At 38.5% G+C, this 20958-nt stretch overlaps 1 protein-coding gene across 1 annotated transcript in view; it reads left to right on the forward strand.

The window, feature by feature from the left end:
* Positions 1-2098: 2098 nt before the first annotated feature.
* The window catches only part of TMEM132D (transmembrane protein 132D), a 354799-nt gene continuing 335939 nt past the window's right edge, over positions 2099-20958 (forward strand). Inside the window, exon 1 of the mRNA XM_053471811.1 lies at positions 2099-2229. Within this exon, the coding sequence (XP_053327786.1) occupies positions 2151-2229 (79 nt within the window). The 5' untranslated portion in view covers positions 2099-2150. The remainder of the gene's footprint in view (positions 2230-20958) is intronic.

Raw genomic sequence — 20958 nt, forward strand, 5'->3', positions numbered from 1 at the left:
TATTATAGTTATTGTCCTCTTGCATTCTTTTTCAAGGGCAGCATTACTACATAAATATTCCTGAATTCTTAATGTCCTGAAGGCATAAGTAGACACGGGATATCTGTGTTGTACCTCACATTTTTATACACATGGGTAAAGGAAATTATGACATGGAACACCATGACAACCATAGATATTTAAAGGCTGGGTTTAAAAGACATTTAGGCTGGGCAACCAGGTTCCAAAAGCCCAATAATAAATGTGATATATGCTGTGTTTTACCTACATTTTCTGCAAATCCTTTTCATATATATGCATGTGATAATATATATTTTTTGATAAATATTACATTATAATATTGTATGTAAAAAATAAGCTAGTTTAATAAAGGCATAAGAACACATAAGAATTCATAGGCCATGTACACCTTTACCCAGCAGCTTTACAATTTATTTGCACACTTCTTGTATTAAAGCGGTGCCACTTGCCTGCAGAGGTGCCCATGGATGTCTGCAGCTGGAAGGTTGGACAGTGAAATATGCCCCCCCCAGATTAGTGAACCTAGCTGCTCTAACACCCTGTGAAACCATACACTGCCACACTAATTCATTCTAACAACCACACGTTCCCTTTCATGCCATTTCCCAGGCAGCAATAACCTGACACTGTAACACCATACTTTGGCACATACTCATGCTAACACCATACACTAACATAAACATTCTAACAGCATAGAGTAACAAACACAATCTCATACCATACGCTCACACATGCAAACACCATATACTAAGAAACACACTCCCATGCTCTCCCACTCATAGCTGTCCATATCCCACTCAACTTTCTCTATTACCCCATGGCTTTTGCACAAGCCACCACACTTCTACTGTGTGGTAATCTAGTGTGTTACATGCCCCCACTGAACACCTTGGAGCAGGACAGGAAGGAGCGCAGGACATAGATCAGCTGCATACTATTCACATTTCCCAAATTCTGATGAAATCTTGATTAAATCAAATTAAAACCCATCTAAATGCGAGGGTGCAGTTACTACAAAGTGGCAATAAAGAATTAAATCGACTTCTTTAGTGTGGCATCCCTATGAATAACGTGTTGCTTAATGAGTCCTCCTCCTTCCACGTTGAAACGTTTGCCACAAATTGCTACACGGGAGATCCTGGGTCAAAACAATTTAATCACTGGCTGTCTGGCCGGCACACAATGGGTTACTCAAATTCCACTTGCTTTGGATCTGTGATCAGAGCCCAATAAATAGCCGCCTCTTTCAACAATGCAGTTTAACTACAAGCGTGCCGCAGAGAATGAAGGGGGCTTAACTCTGGAGCGATCCATCTGGAATTCAAAAGGTTGCAGTAAAACAAGTAATCTGTTATTTATTATCATTATTATTCTTATCATTATTATCTTGTATTACTTCATGATGTCACTAGTAGTATGTAGCAGTGATGGTGAAGTCACTGGCAGCTTGGGTTGCATGTAAGCCATTTTTCTTTCTTTTTTTCTTCTTTTTTTCTACCCACTGAGCTTTAAAGGACAGGATGGTAATAGTTCCCTTAACCGATGGTAAATACAATTAAGATGTAATAGTAGCACATCCCTACACCAGCTGGCACAGCAGCCCGCCCCGCTCTCCGTGTCCAAGTAACGCCCCTGCAGTGGGAAGATCTCGCTGCCCTGCTTTATGATGGGCTGTGCACCATGCGAAGAAACTTTGGAGCATCGACGTGCATTACTAATCTGCCCCAGTACCGAGCCTCCAGCGCTCCCAGTACAGCCAGGGGATGATCGCACTACATCTGCTCTAACACCATCACACACGCTTTCTTTGTTTTGCAGCCAGAGGCTTTGAATCCTGGATTAAATTTCTATTTTCTACTTAACGTGGGAGCTTTACTGCATATATATATATATATATATATAAAAAAATAGCATTCCAAGTTCTATTTTCAAATCTATATATTTGACACCCCAGGAGATGAGAAAGACCCATCAGAGAAAGCACAAGACCCCTATGTGATTTATTTTATTTATTTATTTTTTTGATGACTGCACTATTTTTGAGATGGCCATTAATGATTTTTTTGGCTGATTTTTTTTTTTTTTTTTATTAAGTGTCAAGGGGTAGCAACTTCACACAGGAATCAAGGATGCAGAGAACTGCTTGCAGGAATATGTTTCACGTTTTTTCTCTTCTGATCGTCAGTCTGGCAGCAGCATTTTCAAAAGGTAAGTGTGCTAGAAGCAGTCTGCTCCTTCATGCAATTAGTTTCTTGTTTCAGCCATCACGTCTGAGATTGTTCTGTTAGCAAATACAAGATCAGTGAGTTTGGAAACATAACGTAGACTGAGATGGGGAAAAGCCAAACAACAAGTTTCTACTGATTGGGGTAATCCTTCCCCTTCATCTGTCAGCGATCTATTTACTGCATGTGTATGGAGGCTGCTGAATATGTTCCATTAATGAGTGTTTTGTAACAAAGTGACACTTTAGATGACTGCAAAGCTTGCTTATTGAGTGGAAATGTTTGACATCATAGAAATAAATCAGTAGTTCAATAATAAATCAACACAGATGACCAAAGACAATACACTCCAAAAAAAAAAATAATAAGTTTGTTTTTTTAAATGTATTAAACTGTGAATGTATTTAATTCCTTAACTGTGAGTGTGAATGTAAAACAAAAATATAATTTCCAATCCGTTTCCTGGTACTTCTGACTGATTGATGGATAATAATTACGAGACACTGAGATGCTTCATGGCAAGTATAAATATGCATAGGATTTCAATGATGTGGCGTTCAGATAGCGGGCGTGATTATTTGTTTGTATACAAGAGGGATTTAATTATTTCGTCGCTGATTATTGACTTTGTGGCGTTATAATTTTATCTGTTGAATTATGCATGCGGTCTCGTTCTTGTAATAGAGCTGTGTCTGTTACATTCGACACTGTGTTAGACTCCAAGTCAGACTTGTGTTGTGATGAGTATTTAGGCATTAGTCCCTTGTCTGTCTGGAGTGATGCACATTGCGGGCTGAAGGCTGCGCTGTGTGCCACAAGTCTTTGTGTTACTGGTGTCTTCAGCCACCGGTAATCGGGGCTGCTTGATTGGAGGTGTGCTTCTTCCATTCAACTTTCATTTCCTAGCACCATTTGTAGTCTCCACCATCCCTCTCCAAGCTGTCAGTGGCTCAAACGTCATCAAGGATTGCACTTGCACAGGCTCTGACCTGGACATAGAGTTAATCACTAGGGGGGGGGGGGGAAGGACAATGAAGAACATTTTGATACAGACAAGGAAAGTCCGACATATTTTTTTTAACATAATATTCACTTTACTACTTTGTAGAACACATAGTTTTCTAATAACTCAATTATATATATATATATATATGGATATATATCTCTTTTCTCACAATAAATGTTCAACTAAGTAACACAACCTGCAAGATGATTTGTCAATGTAAGCAACACCATACTGAGTACAAACAGTTTCTTTACAGTTCATATTTTTATTTTCTATGAAGAATGCTCATTTAGTGATCCACACAAAGTATGTTTTGACAAGAAAGAGGGGAAGATGATTGACATGTTCTATCTGTTGCATTTGTGATACTTTAGAAGCAATATGTTGCCAGTCCTGCCAATCTGCTGCTTGCAGGATGTGTATTCTGTACAGAATATATTAAAAGATTGATAAAAATACATTTGCAGATACTTTTGAATAATGGAACTGACATACTCACACATGTCCCTGATATGAAATACCCTGGAGGCTAGAATCGACTGTTAAATTGTAGGTTTCTTGAAAACATACTGTGCTATAAGTGTCACAAGGACATCCACTTATATCTGTTTTTTTAGGGTTATTTTAAATTGTAGCACTTAAATACAATTTTGAGTCAAGTACTTCTGTTTTTTATTCCCTAATATCGTATGTCACTGAAACACACTAGTAAAATATCAACTAAAAAAGCAGCTCAACAGGAGCTAGGACCATTTCTGGACCTCAGAGTTCATTCTCAATCCTAGTTTGTGTGTATATGTGTCTGTATGCATAATAAATGAATCATTTTTAATCACGTTATTCTGATATTTTAGAAAGCTTTTGAGTTACAATGCCATTAACTGAAGCCATGATCTTGAATTTTCTTTTGGACAAATTAACGTTCAGCTATTGAGGACACTCACTGAGCCTTACAAAGTATATGGAACCATTTAATCATTGTAATGAAAATGAGGAGACAATGTTAGGCTATATAGTTAGAATTCAACACTTATATATACCGATTTTCCTAACTAATAAACCAATAACATGCTAATCATATGTTGTCTGTAGTAACCCATGCTTTTTTTATCCACGTTGTATGTTTAGCCTTTGTTGTGCAATTAAAAATAGTTTAACTATTTCATATATGGCTCCATTTACACATGTACTTTTTTATACATTTAACAAGACATAAAAGGTAATTATTCACAAGGCACTGAAAAATATATGCATTTTGATATTGTCAGTTTAAGTAACTATGTCAACCAACTCCTATTTCATATTTTCTGTGCCAGCTCTAAAAATATGTAAAAGTGATTTAGAAATAGTATTGTAATTTTTACATAGTTATTCAGAGTAAAACAAAATGAATACAATTGCCTTCTTGCACCTTGTAAAGCATTGTTCTTTGAAATGTTTCTCAGCTGCTATTTCACTTGGATTTCCATGATCCAGCTAGACTGAGTAGCAGGCCAAATGTCATGTTGGGGCTCCTGTAGGTTAAATTGTAATCCTAGATGCAAGGGCAGAGTGCGCTGGCAGCGCATGGTCCTGTGTTTCAATGTCTGTGCATGTGCAGATGCCTGGTGATACTGCAGGGCTGGCAGCCACCAGGAAAGGAGGTCAACTTTGTATCTAAATGAAATGTTTCTTGTTTTGCTGAAATACAGTGAAGCAAAACATTTTCCTGGAAAAACAAATCTTATTGCTCAACTATTGCTTAAATACATAAGATTGCTATATACATTATAGCAATATGTAACACTTGGCACACTAACTAATTTGCCTATAGATGGCCAAAATTGTGATGTTAACTGTTGCAGCATTCCAGCCTATACTGTGGTTTTGAGGGATCCCAACTTTCACCACTGTCACCCCACACACAAATATAAATATGGTGAATATCACCCCTGCAAATTTTTTTTGGTGTTGCTGAATGCTTCGAGGTGCTGCGGTAACCCCGGCTTAGAGAAGAAAGTGATCATTGATAATGAAAAATAATGAAGATAAACTTGTGGAATAAGAGAGGCGTTTCTGTACCTGTTTCTTAGTGAATTTGCAAATTGGTGGAGCCGTGGTGCAGCCTCTCCCACTTTCCTCCAATCGGGAAGAGAGTGTGCCCAGAGGCTCTTCCCTTTTTCGGAAGTACTCTGAGAGGCCTCATGGAGGACCGGACAAAGAAAGAAGACACGGGGAGAAGTGAAACAAAAAAAAGAAAGAGAAGAACCGAGCCTCAGGAAAGGAGATGGGACATGGAAGCAGTCAGAGGAGAAGTTAAGGAGACCTTGAGAGAGGAAAATTCTGGGAGACTTAGGACCTCTGTGTGGATATCCCCTTCTTCCTCCCCTGTGTACCCCATTGTATCTGAGGACAGATGAGAACACTTTGGTCTATCTAGTCTGCCTTATTTTTCTTGCTGTAAAGACTTAAACCTTTCATCACTTCTGCTTTCCACTTATCGGCCACCATCTCAGTAAAGTAGTCATTACTGTACATCTATGTTTTAGATTATGACCTCTTGTTCTAACATGTTTCCTTCTTAAGAATAGACTTCTAAACCCTTTAAAATCCCCTTTATATATTTAAATATCACTATCATTATTTACATTGCGTTTTCAAGCTATACATATTGTCTTTTGCGATGGTGCACAACCCTTTTAACCCTTTTCTGGAATGTTTATATGATGCTGGGGGTGATATCTACCAGAGATCTGTAACGTGGAAGAACTACTACTTTCCGCTACTAATGCATCTAGCTATACAACCCAGCACCCTGCTTGCTTTTTCTGATGCCTTTCTGCCTTGCCTCCTAACCTTTAGAACACAGAAATAGTGTATTCTGTTGTCATTGACAGCACAGTACTCCCAAAGGCTGTATTTTGCTTTTACATTTTTTAAGTATCAAATGCATTATTTTACATCGCAAATGTCTATGCTGTTTAAGATCTATGTCTCAGTACTGATCCCTGAGGTATCCCACTAGTAATAAGACCTTCCTTTAGAATTTTCCTCATTTAATACCATGATTTTATTCAGCCAACCCTCTTTTTTGGGACTAACTTGCTACTTTCCCAACTTAATGAGGCGTACAATGGTGTATGTAACCTTCTGATGTAGAGCAGTAAGACTAATTGGGAGATTAAATACAATAGACCACTGTCAACTGAGTTTTCTGTGAACATCTGGAGAGCCTATCCTATCTTTAAGAAGTCACCTTTTTTTTATTATTTTCCTGCCACATCTGAATGCCCTTATCTTTTCTCTTGCCATATGCCTTCATGTCCAGACTAACAATACCATGTTCTTCTTTTGAACTAAAACTGGATATTTTCTGAGAAAGCTAATTTTTAGGAGGTTAGTGCTACTATTGTTTAAACGGCTTTCATTGATAATTTGTGGGTTTTGTAATTTTTATTTGCGGACAGGTTTTTCTGTCTTTGGTGTTGTCTTGGCTAAACTCTAAAGCATTGTGGTTGAACTTAGAAAATCTGTGGCTATTGTGTGCTATGCTTTTTTTTTCCTCAAAGGAAAAGGCAATTAAGTTTCAGATATGTATGTATTTGAGGATTTTTATGTGTAATTAACATAATAAAATGGTTAAAACACCGGTGTAATCAACATATCTTTAGCAATTTTAACATAATTAAAAACCATGAGAAACATGACATTCACAACAGTATTAATACTGGTTGTACCTGAGTATTTTCTGTGTTGAATAAAACCTCTATTCTTTAGCACAATAAACTTTATTAAAGTTAAAAATTATATAACAGCATCCATATGTAAGGCTTAGTGGGGTAAGTGTGTAATAACATTTCAGAAAGACACGATACTAAATATGGTAGGTATTGCTCTTCTGAATTACTCTTCTGCATGATAATGCATGTGCAACACTGCTACAATCTTCTTATCTCATTCTAATATTAACTTTTTTCTGTGTTCCATTTAGATTGTGCTTGACTTTCTATACTTCAGTGTAGTTGTGTGTTATGTCTATGTACCCATTGTACAACGCTACAGAATATGATGGTGCTATATAAAATAATAATATTAAAGCTCATGCGCTGTATATAAGACAAAATCTTTAGTGTAGAACTGATACCCAAGGGAAAGAAGGGACACTACATTCTCAACAATATGCAAAGTGTAGACCTATGTCTACTTTATATTTTTAGCTGGAATGTAGGTTTCTATGGCCACAGGAGAAAACAGTAGAAAGAAAGTGTGTATGTATGTGATTTTATATATAACTTTTTCAGTGGCAATATAAAGTGAACCCTTTGGAATTACCAGCATTTATGTATAAATGTGTCAACTATGGTCTAATCTTCATCTAAGGTACAATAATGAATCTGTTTTTAACTTATAACAAACAAATAATTGTACTGTTCTTATCCATAGTATGTGAGCCCATAGGCTAATGACTTCAACAAAATCTAATTGGAGTCAGGAGTTAGCAAACCTAAAGAAACAGAATTGGAAGATTGTTTTAGAGCTACTTTGACTTATATAAAAAAACAAAACCTCAAACATGTTGTTTGCTATTCATAAAATGTATCTGCTCATGTAAACAATGCTTTGCAAAAGAGAAAATCTCAAGAGACCTATGGAAAGGGTTACAAAGTAATCTCAAATATTCTACATATACATAAGCCCAGAGTTAGACAAAATGTTTATAAGTGGAGATAATTTAGTACTGTGACTACTCCTTCATAGAAGTGGGTGCCCAGTCAAAATGACTCCAAGTGCACAATGCAGAATGCTCATTTAGGTGTGTTCATGAGTCTAGCTTTGCAAAACATTGAACAGACATGGAGTCTATGGCAGGACACCGCGGAGGAAGCCAGTGCTCTCCAAAAAACTTATTGCAGCGCACTTGAGGTTTGTGAAAGAGAACATTAATACTCCACAAAGCTACTGGGAAAATGCTTTGTGGACTGTAAGGTTAAAATTGTTCAGGAAGAACACGCAGCACTGTGTATAACGTAACAAGGGCACCACATATCAACATGAAAACATCATCACAAGGGTGAAATATGGTGGAGGGAGCATCATGATTTGGGGATACTTTGCTGCCTTAGGGCCTGGACAGCTTGCCATTATTGACAATGAGTTCCCAAGTTTATCAAGGTATCATACAGCATGATGTCAGGATTGCTGTCCACCAGCTGAAGCTCAGTAGAAATTGTTGTGTAATGCAGGAGAACATTGAAGAAAATTTACTACAGAATAGCTAAAAAAGCAAAAACTTCCTTTTGGAGTAGTCTAGACCTTAACCCATTAGAGATGCTATGGAAGGACCTCAGCAGAACCATTCACACCAGACAGCCTATGAATATGGCTGAGCTTACTCAGTTCTGTAAGAAAAAATTGTCTAAAGTTCCTCCTGAATGTTGTGCAGGTCTGAACCGAAGCTACCGGATTGTTTGAGGTTATTGCTGCCAAAGGAGGTTCAACCAGTTCACCTATTTCTTCCACCAGCACTGTGAATGTTTAATGAGTGTGTTCAATACGAACTTGAAATTATAATTTTGTGTGTGCTATCTTTAACACATTGTGTTTGTATATACTTGTGAATTAGATCAAATCACAGTTTATGTACAATTGATGCAGAAAACCGGGTAATTCTAATTCACCAACACGGATTAAGTTGGTACCCCCTTTGCAGGTATAACGGTTTCCACTCTTCTGGGAAGGCTTCCCACAAAATGAACTGTTTTTGTGGGAATTTGTGCCGTTCATCCTGTAGAGCATTTGTGCCATCCAACATCAGTGCCTTACCTCACAAATGCTCTACTGGACTAATGGGCAAACACTCCTACAGAAACACCCCAACATCTTGTGTTCCACAAGATGCCCTCCCGGAAGAGTGGAAGGTGTCTATGTATTTAAAATGTAATGTCATTCAAGTCTCTGTTGGTGTAATGGTCAGCTGTCCAAATAAAGTGTGTGTGAGTGTGCATATATAAATCATGCATGAAAACCATTGATTTTATTATTTTAGGCTGTTCTGTGTTTAAAAAAAAAAAAAACTAACAAAAAACTTTTTTTTTAATTTAATAAGCCAATATTTTAAAACATGAAGTACACATGGAATATACATTTTATTTGTGGCATCCAATCATCTTGTTGACTGAAACTAGTCTAGTCAATAGAGATTAGATAAAAACACAAATTCCTTTGAAATCCCTGGGGATTAAGTAATAATAACATAGAAGACTATCGCGCCAGGAAAGCAGAATGTCTGTGGAAGAGCATGCTTGTGGTTAGTGTTTGATACACTTTTAAAGTGTTAGGAAATGTGCTCCATTAACAGTTAAGCAATGATTGCCTTTCATGTAGCAACAAAGTAAACTATTATTTCTAACATGGATTGCTCTGTAGAGCTCAGTACATAGATAAATCAAAGGTATACAAGTAAGAGGTTCAATGAAAGCCTGATAAAACTGCTAAGTAAAGAAAAGGGCAAAAAGGGAATTCAGAAAGAATATGATCAATAAAAGTGAGTGCGGCACAGAACTAAATAGAAGCGTCAGGACCTCCTGAGTTTTGTATTGGCATCTGGAGCCAGTTTATAGCTGTTTATTCTATAGCTTTCAGGTTCTATCCTTAAAAGCGAAACAATCATTGCTATGCTATGAAGTGATTTCCTCTGTGATTACAATACTGCTAGAATTATTAATGAAAAACATTAATAGAAGCAGCAGTCCCCCACCTCCTCCGTCTGAAGCAGCCATTTAGTTGCAGCAAAGTGCTACCATTAAAATTAAAGGGAGCACTTACCCTGCCTGGGCGCTGTTTGTAATCTTTGGACCCCCTCCACAACACTCGCTGAAGCAGTACCAGAGCTGACTTGAAGTAATTATAACACATCAGGAGATGTAATATGCTGCCCAAATAACCCGGGCAAGGAAAGGGGCAAATGCATATGAGGAATCCTGCAGAAACGCCCCATGAATTTCAAAGGGGGCACCATGAAAATGTAAAGGAGGCACTTACCCATTGTACAGTGCTACAGAGTATGATGGCGCTATATAAAATAATAATAATATGATGATGACAGTATTGCCCCTTTAATATCATAGCCAGTCCAACATTACAAACTGAGGAAAAATAGAATGCTTATTATTCCACCTGAATATTGACATTTTTATGTTACTTAAGGCTACCTGTTAAAAGATGTATTGGAACGTCTGCGTTTCTGTCCCTTTGCATTTTTTTGTGATCTATATTAGTTTTCATTAAATGTAAAGTACAGTGTTCCAACATTAAATGTTGGCTTATTGATTTGACTTTCAGTTGCGTGGGATATTTATTAAGAAAACAAACTGGTCAGAGTTCATATTCATCAATTCTTCTTCCAGCAGCTGTGGTTTTCTTTGTGTACGTAATCTACAATGATTTGAAGGCCTTTCTGCATGGAACAATCTTGTATATCTTGATGTTCTCTTATTCTCTTATTACTTCAGCTACTTCAGTTACTACAGAGTTAGAAGTGGATGTTGACTATTAATAAATGAATCTTTATTCAATAAAGAATATTGTTATTGAATATAAAGATGATTCAGAAAAGCTAATCAAATTCTATCAGATTCAATTAGTTTTAAATCATTCACTAGACATGGCCATGTAAGCCTAATATGATTACAGTGGGAAGACGGATATCTGCTGCCTGCATGCAGGATCTGGGGACAGATGTTTGTCCACAAATCTCAGAATGATTGACTGGGTATTGTGAAGTTTATATATGTTTCTTTTTGTACATGTAAATATGTAATACTAAGCACAAAACATCTCTGCACGTGGTAGGTTGTTACTGCTTAGTGTACATGTGATTTTGGATTTTGTGCAAAATGTATAAACTTCAGAATGCAACACGTTGCCAGAGCTATGACCATGTGGACAAAGGTCCAAACTACACTCAGAAGCAGATGTGAATTTCTAGCAGAGCTGCATAAAAGATACTGATGTCCTTCAACTCAATCATTTCAAAACTAGGCCAAAACTAGGCGTAGGGCAGATCGCTCTCTTGGGCAATCAGGTCTATTTACACTATGGAAGCTGTGGAAACTCAGCACAGCCCCCATAGTCTGCATTAGAAGAAATCATATCCATGCAAATACAGGGCGCTTTTTAAGGGAGAATGCATGAGCGTGAATGTGTATCTATATGTAAATATGAGCATGAATGACTGTTAAAGTGTACGTAAGCATGATTGTGTATGTATAAGTGTGTGGTAGCCTTAATCTCTATGTGAAAGCACTTGTAAGTATGAGCATGAATGTGTGTGAGAATGTATGTTTAAGTGGTGTGAGATGGAGTATATGTTAGCATAAGTGTGTAAGTGTTTGTGATAGCATGTATATACCGTCTTTGCTTGATTTTAAGAAAAGGTTTTTTCAGAGCATTACCCCTCGTTTTATAATCTCTCAAATAGAGGTCTGACTATGAGACTAAGTTCCAGATCCCTCGCAGTGCTGCAGGGGACCTGGATCCTCCTGTCTGGTAACCTCAGCTGCTGCCGGCACTTCCACCGGGCCTTCTATCACCGAGCGCCGGCGAAAGTGTGGGCAGCAGCAGCGGAGATTGTCTATGCGCATTGTGTATATATTTTTCTCAATTATAGCTTTTATTAAATATGAAAAAATAGTTTACATGAATTAATATTTACTACTAAAACGTCTCTCCTATAGGGTCATCTTATATTCAGGCTTTTTCCCCCCCTAAATTAATATTCAGATTTTGGGGGGTCATCTTATAATCAAGCAAATACAGTGTGTGTGTGTGTGTGTGTGTATATGTGTATATATATATATATATATATATATATATATATATATATATATATATATATATATATATATGTATATATATATATATATGTATGTATAATATAGTTTGAGAGGGTATGTATGTGTTAGAATGAGTGTGTACATGTGTTAGTGAGTATGAGCAAGTATACTCAGTGAGTATGTATGTTAGCATGTGTTAAGATATGTGTGCCAGATATGTTGCAAAGAAGGCACAGGTAAGCTGTTTGAAGGCAATGAGGGCACAGGTCAGCTTTTAGGGTACAAAGGTGGTACATGCAGAGTGCTTGGGGGTTAGGATGGCACTGATAAGCTGCTTGGGGCAAAGGTGCCACTTACAAGCTGTTTTGAAGCAAGGGTGGCACTGTAGGCCATTTATACTTCAACTCGTGTGTCTGGGTGTTTTGGCGAGAGCACACATGGCACTTAAAATATACAAGCAGAATTTTCTGTACATTGAGTGTTTTTTGTTCTTCTTTTTTCTTTTTCTTCTGTCTAGGTTGACCACTCGCTAACTGACAGTAGTTCTAGATTTAGGGAAGGACATTAGCGATTCAATGGTTATGAGTGATATATCGGAAATTCTAATTGAATGTAATCACTAGGCAATAGCCATGTTTGTGGATGTAATGTCAGTTATGTTACAGGTTTGTGCTTGATAAGGTCATTTAAAGATTATGATGACAAAAGGCCTGGATTCCCAATGGTGGACTACAAATTGAATATGTACTTGTGTATCAATAACAAGCTTTAAAAAAAATATATTTTGTATACCATTTCACTTTACTTAATTTACTTATGAGCAGGTTTGGTAAGTCCTTCAGTTAAGAAATGTATTCATACCAAGGTAATTCATTATGCCAGTTGTATGAAAGTTGCAGTGAGATGAAAAATGAGGTATGACTAAGGACTAAAATTATATCTATAGGTGCTCTGGTGCGTGTAGATTTAAGATTCCATTTGACAACTAAACTATGTATTTTTCCAATGCAAACTAACCTATTGGCCCTTCATAATGTGTAATTAATATAACAAAATTAGATTTTACAATTCTCCATAAAGCACCTAAAACAAGCCTAATTTTGCTTTATATATTTTCGTCCTTTCTACCATGTTTCCAAAAACTGATGTGTCCACAAATTCGATTTTATTTTTCTGTAAGCAATTACTCTTACTACAAAAATGGAGACCATACATAAAAGATGGAAAGATAGTAATACAACTATTAACGCAGACACGGCTAACCTTGTACAAACCTTTGAAAAATCAGATAGCATCCTGCTCATGCTTCCACTTCAACCACGCATTGACGTAGGTTAGTGTAGACTGTGCGTGATGGTGTGATAAGTAAATCACATTAACAAGTGCCGGGGGCTGCAGTGATATGAACAGTGTTGTTTCAAATTTCATATTCCTATCAGATTTTCTAGCAATTATTATTTTACAATAGAAAAAGCTCCAAGAAGGAGCTTTATTTTAACGTATTTAAACGGTAACTGTAACAAAAGCGATACAGAGGAATAAAAATATTAAACTTGCATTTTTCTGTAAAACATTCCTATAATATATATTACACACATAACCAAACCTTATAACTTGACAACTTACAATAGATTAAACGACATACCTTGCTTTTCAAAGATCAGGAAAAGGCAGTTCTGCGTTTGTATGCCTTTGTATTTGTCCGCCTTACATTGAGAATGCTTAAGAGGAAGTGTAGTAAGTAAATACTTGCCTTTCTACTGAGAAATGATTCAGTGAGAAATACTTAATGTAGAATGTACTTATTATACCATTTCTTATTATCTATTTGATTCAGCACTACAATGTCAGTAAACAGACAGGACTGCATGAATCCCCTTTGGGAACAAATGTCTCTTGAGTGCCTGTGCTAAGGGGCACCATAAGAGGTATTTGATGTAATAGCATCCACTCTGACTACGCTTCTCGTAATGTCTGCTTATGGGCACTTTACAATCAGACGTATATATAGAAATCCAGAACTGAACATGTATGCAACTTAAAAGGTGTATATAATATACCTGGGTACATCATCCAGCTGTATTCCATATAGTTTCATACTGAAAGAGCACACCAAGAATATTTATATACCGGTATATAATTTATTTTTAGGGTAAAACGTTTTATCTTTGTGTCAAGTGACCTGTTGCCTTTGATTATAGATATGGCCCTGAGTGGATTATGTGTACCTTACTTGTCTCTTCATTTTATCTCCAGTCCCACTGTTCCATAGGTGTCATAAACTGTCATAAACTGTGCTGCCTGATACACTCCAGTACACTGCAGCCATTATATGCACTTTACTGGTCACCTTCACATTGTTCCCCCCCTTGCAAATGTAGTCAATCGGCATACCTGGGAACTTCCTGGCCCTAGCTACCCAGAGCCCTCATCGCGGGATGCGAGTAGGAGGTCCCGTTGATGTCGCTGGGCAGATCCGCTGATGTTGCCTAATGCACGCGATTGAGGGCAAGTGGGCTGAGAGTGAAGCGTGCCACAAGGCCTGCTTCCACGCCCCAGAGTTTCCTCGTGGTGACGCTCAGAAGCGGCCCTTCCTCCCGGAGTTCACAGGTATGCTAATTAGTGGCAAGAATCTCGAAGGAAGAGGGCAGCTGCAGACCTGCAGGTAGGTTTTCTCATTGAGTACCTTAATATACATTCTTCTTTAATAGGGCCATTGGGGACACTACACTATCAGAGGGAAGCAAGTTCTACAGCACATACGCATTACTTAGTTAATCCAGACAAAGCCAATTCCTCTCTCCCAGTGTCCACCTACAATTAGGCAGGATGAGTGGATGGGGTTTAGGCCACAGAGTCTGCTCTGATTGGCTGTTTAGCTTTATCCTTCCTTGCTTCAGCAAGTACTTATACAGAAGCTTGTACCCTGCTGATTCCAGAGGATAGGGTCAGCCCTTGAGAAATCTTGTAAGCGAGCATCAGAGCAAGAAATCAAGGGAGAGGATAGAAGGAGATCATTGGATGAGCAGAGAGACCAGTTAGGAGTGTATTTAGAGATGAGTGAGGAGATGTAGGAAGGGGAACCGCTGTGAAGGGCTTTGAAATTAAGAGGATTTTGAAATGAATCCTGAAGCGCAAAGGCAGAGGTGCCCTTCAGTCAGGGCCTTTGTATTGAAGTCTGTGGACCATTCTGCTGTGGCTTTGTACCTGTACCATTCCTGGTTACCTGCTTTGTCTCCTTATCAAGTGGACTCTGTGCCTTTCGTACCCTTCCATGGGGGCTCCGTGCCTTTCGTACCCTTCCATGTGGGCTCCATGCTTTTCGTGCCCTTCCAAGTGGGCTCCGTGCCTTTCGTTCCCTTCCAAGTGGCCTCCGTGCCTTTTCTGCCCTTCCAAGTGGGCTCCCTGCCAAAAGACTTATTACCGGTATTTATTTATCCTGCAATACGTCCGGTTTCTTGCTTACAGGCGGTATAACCGTTATTTTCTTGTCCTGTCATATACATACAATACATTGCATTACCTAGATTTCTGCTTGTGGTGTCTTTGTTTGTATAATCATGCATCGTGGGTTACAGACCGAACCCCAAGTATCCCCTGCACATGGGCTCCTACCCGACCTGATTACCTGAGTCCCGACAACTAGCATGGAGTAGTGGCACTTGGATTTGGCAGTTAGTAGGTCATTTGTAACTTTAGTAAGGGCGGTCTCAGTGTCAAGGGCGAAAAGCAGATTGAAGAGGGTCAACTAGGGAGAAAAGGACAATAAGGTGTCATAGCAGGCCACCCCAATCATCAGACAGAACTAATGTTGAGGTGGAAAACACAAACTGAGTTTAAATGGAACAGCACAGCTATTTATGCACACAAACATTATTAGATCAGGAGTAAAATCCCATTACTACCAGACAGCGCGCCGCCTTCATACAGTTCTATGGCCAGCAATGCCCATCTGACAAAGCGTCAATCCCAGTGGTACCAATGGAGAGCTGGGGGGCCAAGGATGTTAAGTTCCAAGAAATGACTTGACCTGTTATTGGGACCCTGAGTAACAGCGTCAGGAACGTCTCTGGGAATAGTCTGCATAGTAGTCTGGACAGAGTTCCAGAGCTGCGTCTGGGTAAATCCCAATTCTAAAGATGGGTACTGCGAGTACAGTATAACCCCAAAAGAGCGAGGTGGTAGGACACTAAACATGGATTTGCAGCTAGGTCCAGCTCAAGTGCATAGAGCGCTTCCGGCCATGTAGAGCCCCCATAGCAGGCTAGTCAATGGGAGTCTGGTTAGGGCAGACCAGATGGGGTTTTTCAGTCACCCTGTGCCCCCCCCCCAATGAGCACAGGGTGCCAGGTGCCACGACTTACCTCTTAATACCCCTACTCTCAGAGCATGCCTGCATCTATCGCGGGGGGAAATGCCCTGTTGCCTCCCCTCAGATCAGCCTATGGTTTTGACTCCATCTGGTCAGTATGAATGGCCAGCACTAGAGGTTTTCTCCACTGAGAAGCCCTGAGCTGACCCTATATAATGTATAATTCAATGGCTAAGGAGACTTTAAAGAACTCACATTAAGCCAGACTGTAACCACAGCAGAAGCTCACAGCTTTTGGACCTTCCTAATGTGTAGTAAAGTGAGGAAGCTGAAACACAAATCTCCTGGAAACTCTCCTGTCAACTTTCCATTTAGTGAATAAACCCTGTTGGCTTTTTTAGAATTTAAGAATTACAACAGGCTGTACTGTTGACTTCCATTCTTGCAATGGATTATTTCTCTTTTGTTATCCAAAGAGTAATGCTCATATTGAGTTGCATTGATAGACATAGTACATAAGATATACTGGTACCCAGCCTTTAGTCTCAAAATGTTTCCATTCTTGTTTTCTTTTTGTCTAGATCCCTTGTTCTTAGAGTTCAGCAATATATCTTCCAGGTCAATGACTAAACTGGCTTTATTTTTTTTCTGCAAAATCATTGAGATCGATCTCCATAGATCATGCTAGCATATTCATTAGCCTAATTTCAGATAATATGCATTCATGCTATGATATCTGACAGGGTTGATTTATTAGGCAGTGATTAATTAGCCCAGTAGAATAATCTAGTATAAAGAAAATATATTGAACAAAGAGTGACATTTATCTCACGTCAGATAACAAATTCCACTTTATGTTGTTAATCTGTTGGGTTATGTCATTTTCCTTTCATTGTTTAGCAAGTTAATTTGGGGAGTGCAGGGCGGCACGCATCCTAAAAATCAATATTTGGATTTTTTTCTTTACAGTACATGTATGAAGGTCATGGTATAACCTTTAGCTGGGCCATATTGTCATTTATTTTGAAGTGCCAGAATATTCTGTAAATTACAATTTAATAGTTTTGACACAATTAAGTGAAACATTACGTGTAACTGAATGCAATTGGCAATGATGTATTTATGTACTACAGAAAAATGTACGTCCTTTCACCTTGTAACCGATTTTTTTACAGCTTGAGCCCTTTCCTGGTTACACAGAGTTCCAATAAACTGTTTGTTTATACAGTTGCTGGGACATGAGTATGGATGTCAGGACTGTCACAGCAAATGTTGGGTCTGTAGCAGCTATAGAACACCTGTTGTCTCTGTTAGTCAATTTGTTATGTTACATACTACTTATGTCCTGTCTACCCATTGTACAGCGCTACGGAATTTGATGGCGCTATATAAAACAATAAATAATACCGTATTTGCTCGATTATAAGACGACCCCGATTATAAGACGACCCCCCAAAATCAAAATATTAATTTAGGAAAAAAACAAAAAGCCTGAATATAAGACGACCCTATAGGAAAAAAAGTTTTACCAGTAAATATTAATTCATGTAAATATATTTTTTAAATTTCCTTTTATTTGCCAACCTGCCCCCCCCAGTTATGCCACTCTGCCCCCAGAAATGCTTTATACCCCCCTATTTGCCACTCTGGCATATAGGGGGTTAAAAGGCATATCATGGGGCTGAGTGGCATATAGGGGGTTAAAATGCATTTCTGGAGGTATATATGCATATCATGGGGCTGAGTGGCATATAGGGGGTTAAAATGCATTTCTGGAGGTCCAGAAATGCATTTTAACCCCCTATATGCCACTCAGCCCCATGATATGCCTTTTAAACCAGCATGTACTGGCTGCCTTGGCTTGATAGGAGTGTGATTGCTGCTAACAGCAATCACACTCCTATCAAGCCAAGGCAGCCAGTACATGCTGGAACCTGGGGATGATAGTAGTGGGATTACAGCCTCCCTATGCCATGCTACAACCCCCACCCCCCTTACACATCCATGCTATCACACACAAACACACATTCACAAACATTTAAATACTCATTCATTCCATTAATCACACATACTTCACACATTAATCACACATACTTACCCAAAAACCCTCCCCCACCCCCTTACCTGAACTGCAGATCTCTCACTCGAAGACTTCTGCAAGGGACCGGCTGTACGAGCAACTGCTCTGGCCCCGCCCCCAGAGGAGGGAGGGGGAGATAGAGTTCTGTGAGGAAGCTACAAGCTTCCTGTCCTCCTGCTTCTAACGGAAGAGACGCTGCTCGCGACCGGTAAGCAGCATGGCCCCAGCCATTTTTTTGGGGTCTGATTAGAAGACGACCCCGATTATAAGACGAGGGGTATTTTTCAGAGCATTTGCTCTGGAAAAAACCTCGTCTTATAATCGAGCAAATACGGTAATAATATTCAAGTGTTCTAAACAGTGCAATGGTGCATTTAAGCAGGTTACACAGATCTGTGCCAAAGGATAATGGATATTTGCCTTTGGAAACCATTCTGGTGCCTCCTTTAGTGTAGGTCAACTTCGTCTGGGCTTCAGTACACCGTTGGTAATGGGGCACTGCTCATAAGTTTTCATATTAAGGACTTACTATTTTAAGTGAGCATACCTTAACTTGACAGCCTAGGATCTCGGGGTAGGGGTGTAGATAATTTTTAGGTATTTTTTAGCAGCCCCATTGTGCATTGTGCAATAATTTCAGTACGTACATCGCCTCATATACCCAGTGAGTGACAATATACTTTTTTACACCCCAAGACTGAATATTTTAACATTGGACTATTCAATGGTCAACCAGTCTGTAAATTAATTTACCCCCAAAATGTATGAGGGGATTGAGAATCAATTACTGTAAAACCCACAAGGGAATATTAATATAGAAAAGTATTATATCATACAAAAAGATATGACCATTCACAAGAGAACTGAATAATATTCATATCAGGGAAACACATGTTGCATAGACTTTTTTTTCTGCTTATGGTATATAGAGCAAAATCTTCCTTTTTTAGCCTCCAGTCTGTGCAAATATGTGTTTTGAGGCATGTGAATTATTTTCCCCCAGTACCTTAATGTTTTGATGTATGGTTTGAGTACATAAAAACATTGTTTTACCAACAAAGTATTTTGGGTTCTAAATTATAACCACCCTTCTCTGTGGTATGTTAACAGATTTCCTTTTGATAGCACTTAATTAAAAGTTTTGTCTTAATTACTGTGAAACAGGTATTACTTATAATAGAGGGAAATATATCAATAAACAGTTTTATGTAATACCATATATTGCAGGATATGCATTTTAAAATACAGTATATATATTTGAAATAACCTAAACGTAGTATGGTTTAACAAAGGAAAACCTTAGTTAATAGTAAAGCAAATACATGCCATATAATAACTAAGTTTGAATTTTAATAGGATTTCATAAGCGCCATTCAACTGAAAAGGACAATAATCCATTGCAGAGTTCAGTTGTGAATTACTGTAAGATACACATATAACATGTACTGCATGAAATAATAAAAAAAATCTATATGCATTCTTCTTCCTAGTACAAAGTACCTTGATAGAACAGTAGCAGCCCTTCTACTGCATTTTTTTTTTTTATACGTTATCAGGAAATCACATTTCGGAATGTACAACCCGTCAGCTATATCTGTGTCTGAGGTATAATTACCAGACACATTATATCTAGTCATCTATGAAGGGAATGCTCAAACTGCACTTTTCTAAAAATGAATAAAGCTTTTTTTTCTCTTTTAGCACATATCATTTTAGGACAGATGAAAAAAAAAACTGTTTGGGGTTTTCAAAGGCTGAGCTTTAACTTTTGAAGATTATATCCAAAGCAAGAGGATAGGTGTAGGCATCAATTATTTAGTTATCATTAATTCTCCTGGGTTTAGATTCACATGATCGATTGCACATATTAAATAAAAAAAAAATGTCCTATGGCTGGAAAAAAAGGTAAAAATATAAAATATACATTAGATAGTTTCATCTAGACATGTGCAGAAGAGAAGCATCTTTCATGGACGTACTAAACCAAAAAGGCATATTCTACAACAGGGTGGATGATTAAAAAAAGAATGTGAACAAGGACTAGCTTCCTGGAAGAGAAGTAGATAAATGGGGTAGTTAATCTCTAAAGAGGTGAGTGAGCTAGCTCTCATATGACACCAGCAGAACCAGGACTTTGTCAACCCCTTGGCTCAACTCATTGAGCCATACACAAGCCAAGCTGTACCTGGCGGTGCATACCATATACTATATATCATTTTAGCAGGGGTTAATACGGGGGGAACGCATTAACAGTATGCAGCAGCTTTGGTGCCAGTATTGGTCGCCGGCAGCCGGCTTCTCTGCCATCAACCAATGAAGGGCAGCTGCTCTTCATTGGTTCATGCCAGAGGAGCCTCCTGCCGGCGACCAATAGAGTCGCTCTTACCTTTAACTTCTGGTGCGATCCTATGGATTCCTTTTCCCGTTAACCCCTGCAGTGCTACGTAGGCTAGAGGCAGTGACTTGTATGGGGGGGGCCAGGGAGATTAGCTAGGAGGTAT

This window comes from Spea bombifrons, chromosome 1 (assembly GCF_027358695.1).
Source record: "Spea bombifrons isolate aSpeBom1 chromosome 1, aSpeBom1.2.pri, whole genome shotgun sequence".
Lineage (NCBI taxonomy): Eukaryota > Metazoa > Chordata > Amphibia > Anura > Pelobatidae > Spea > Spea bombifrons.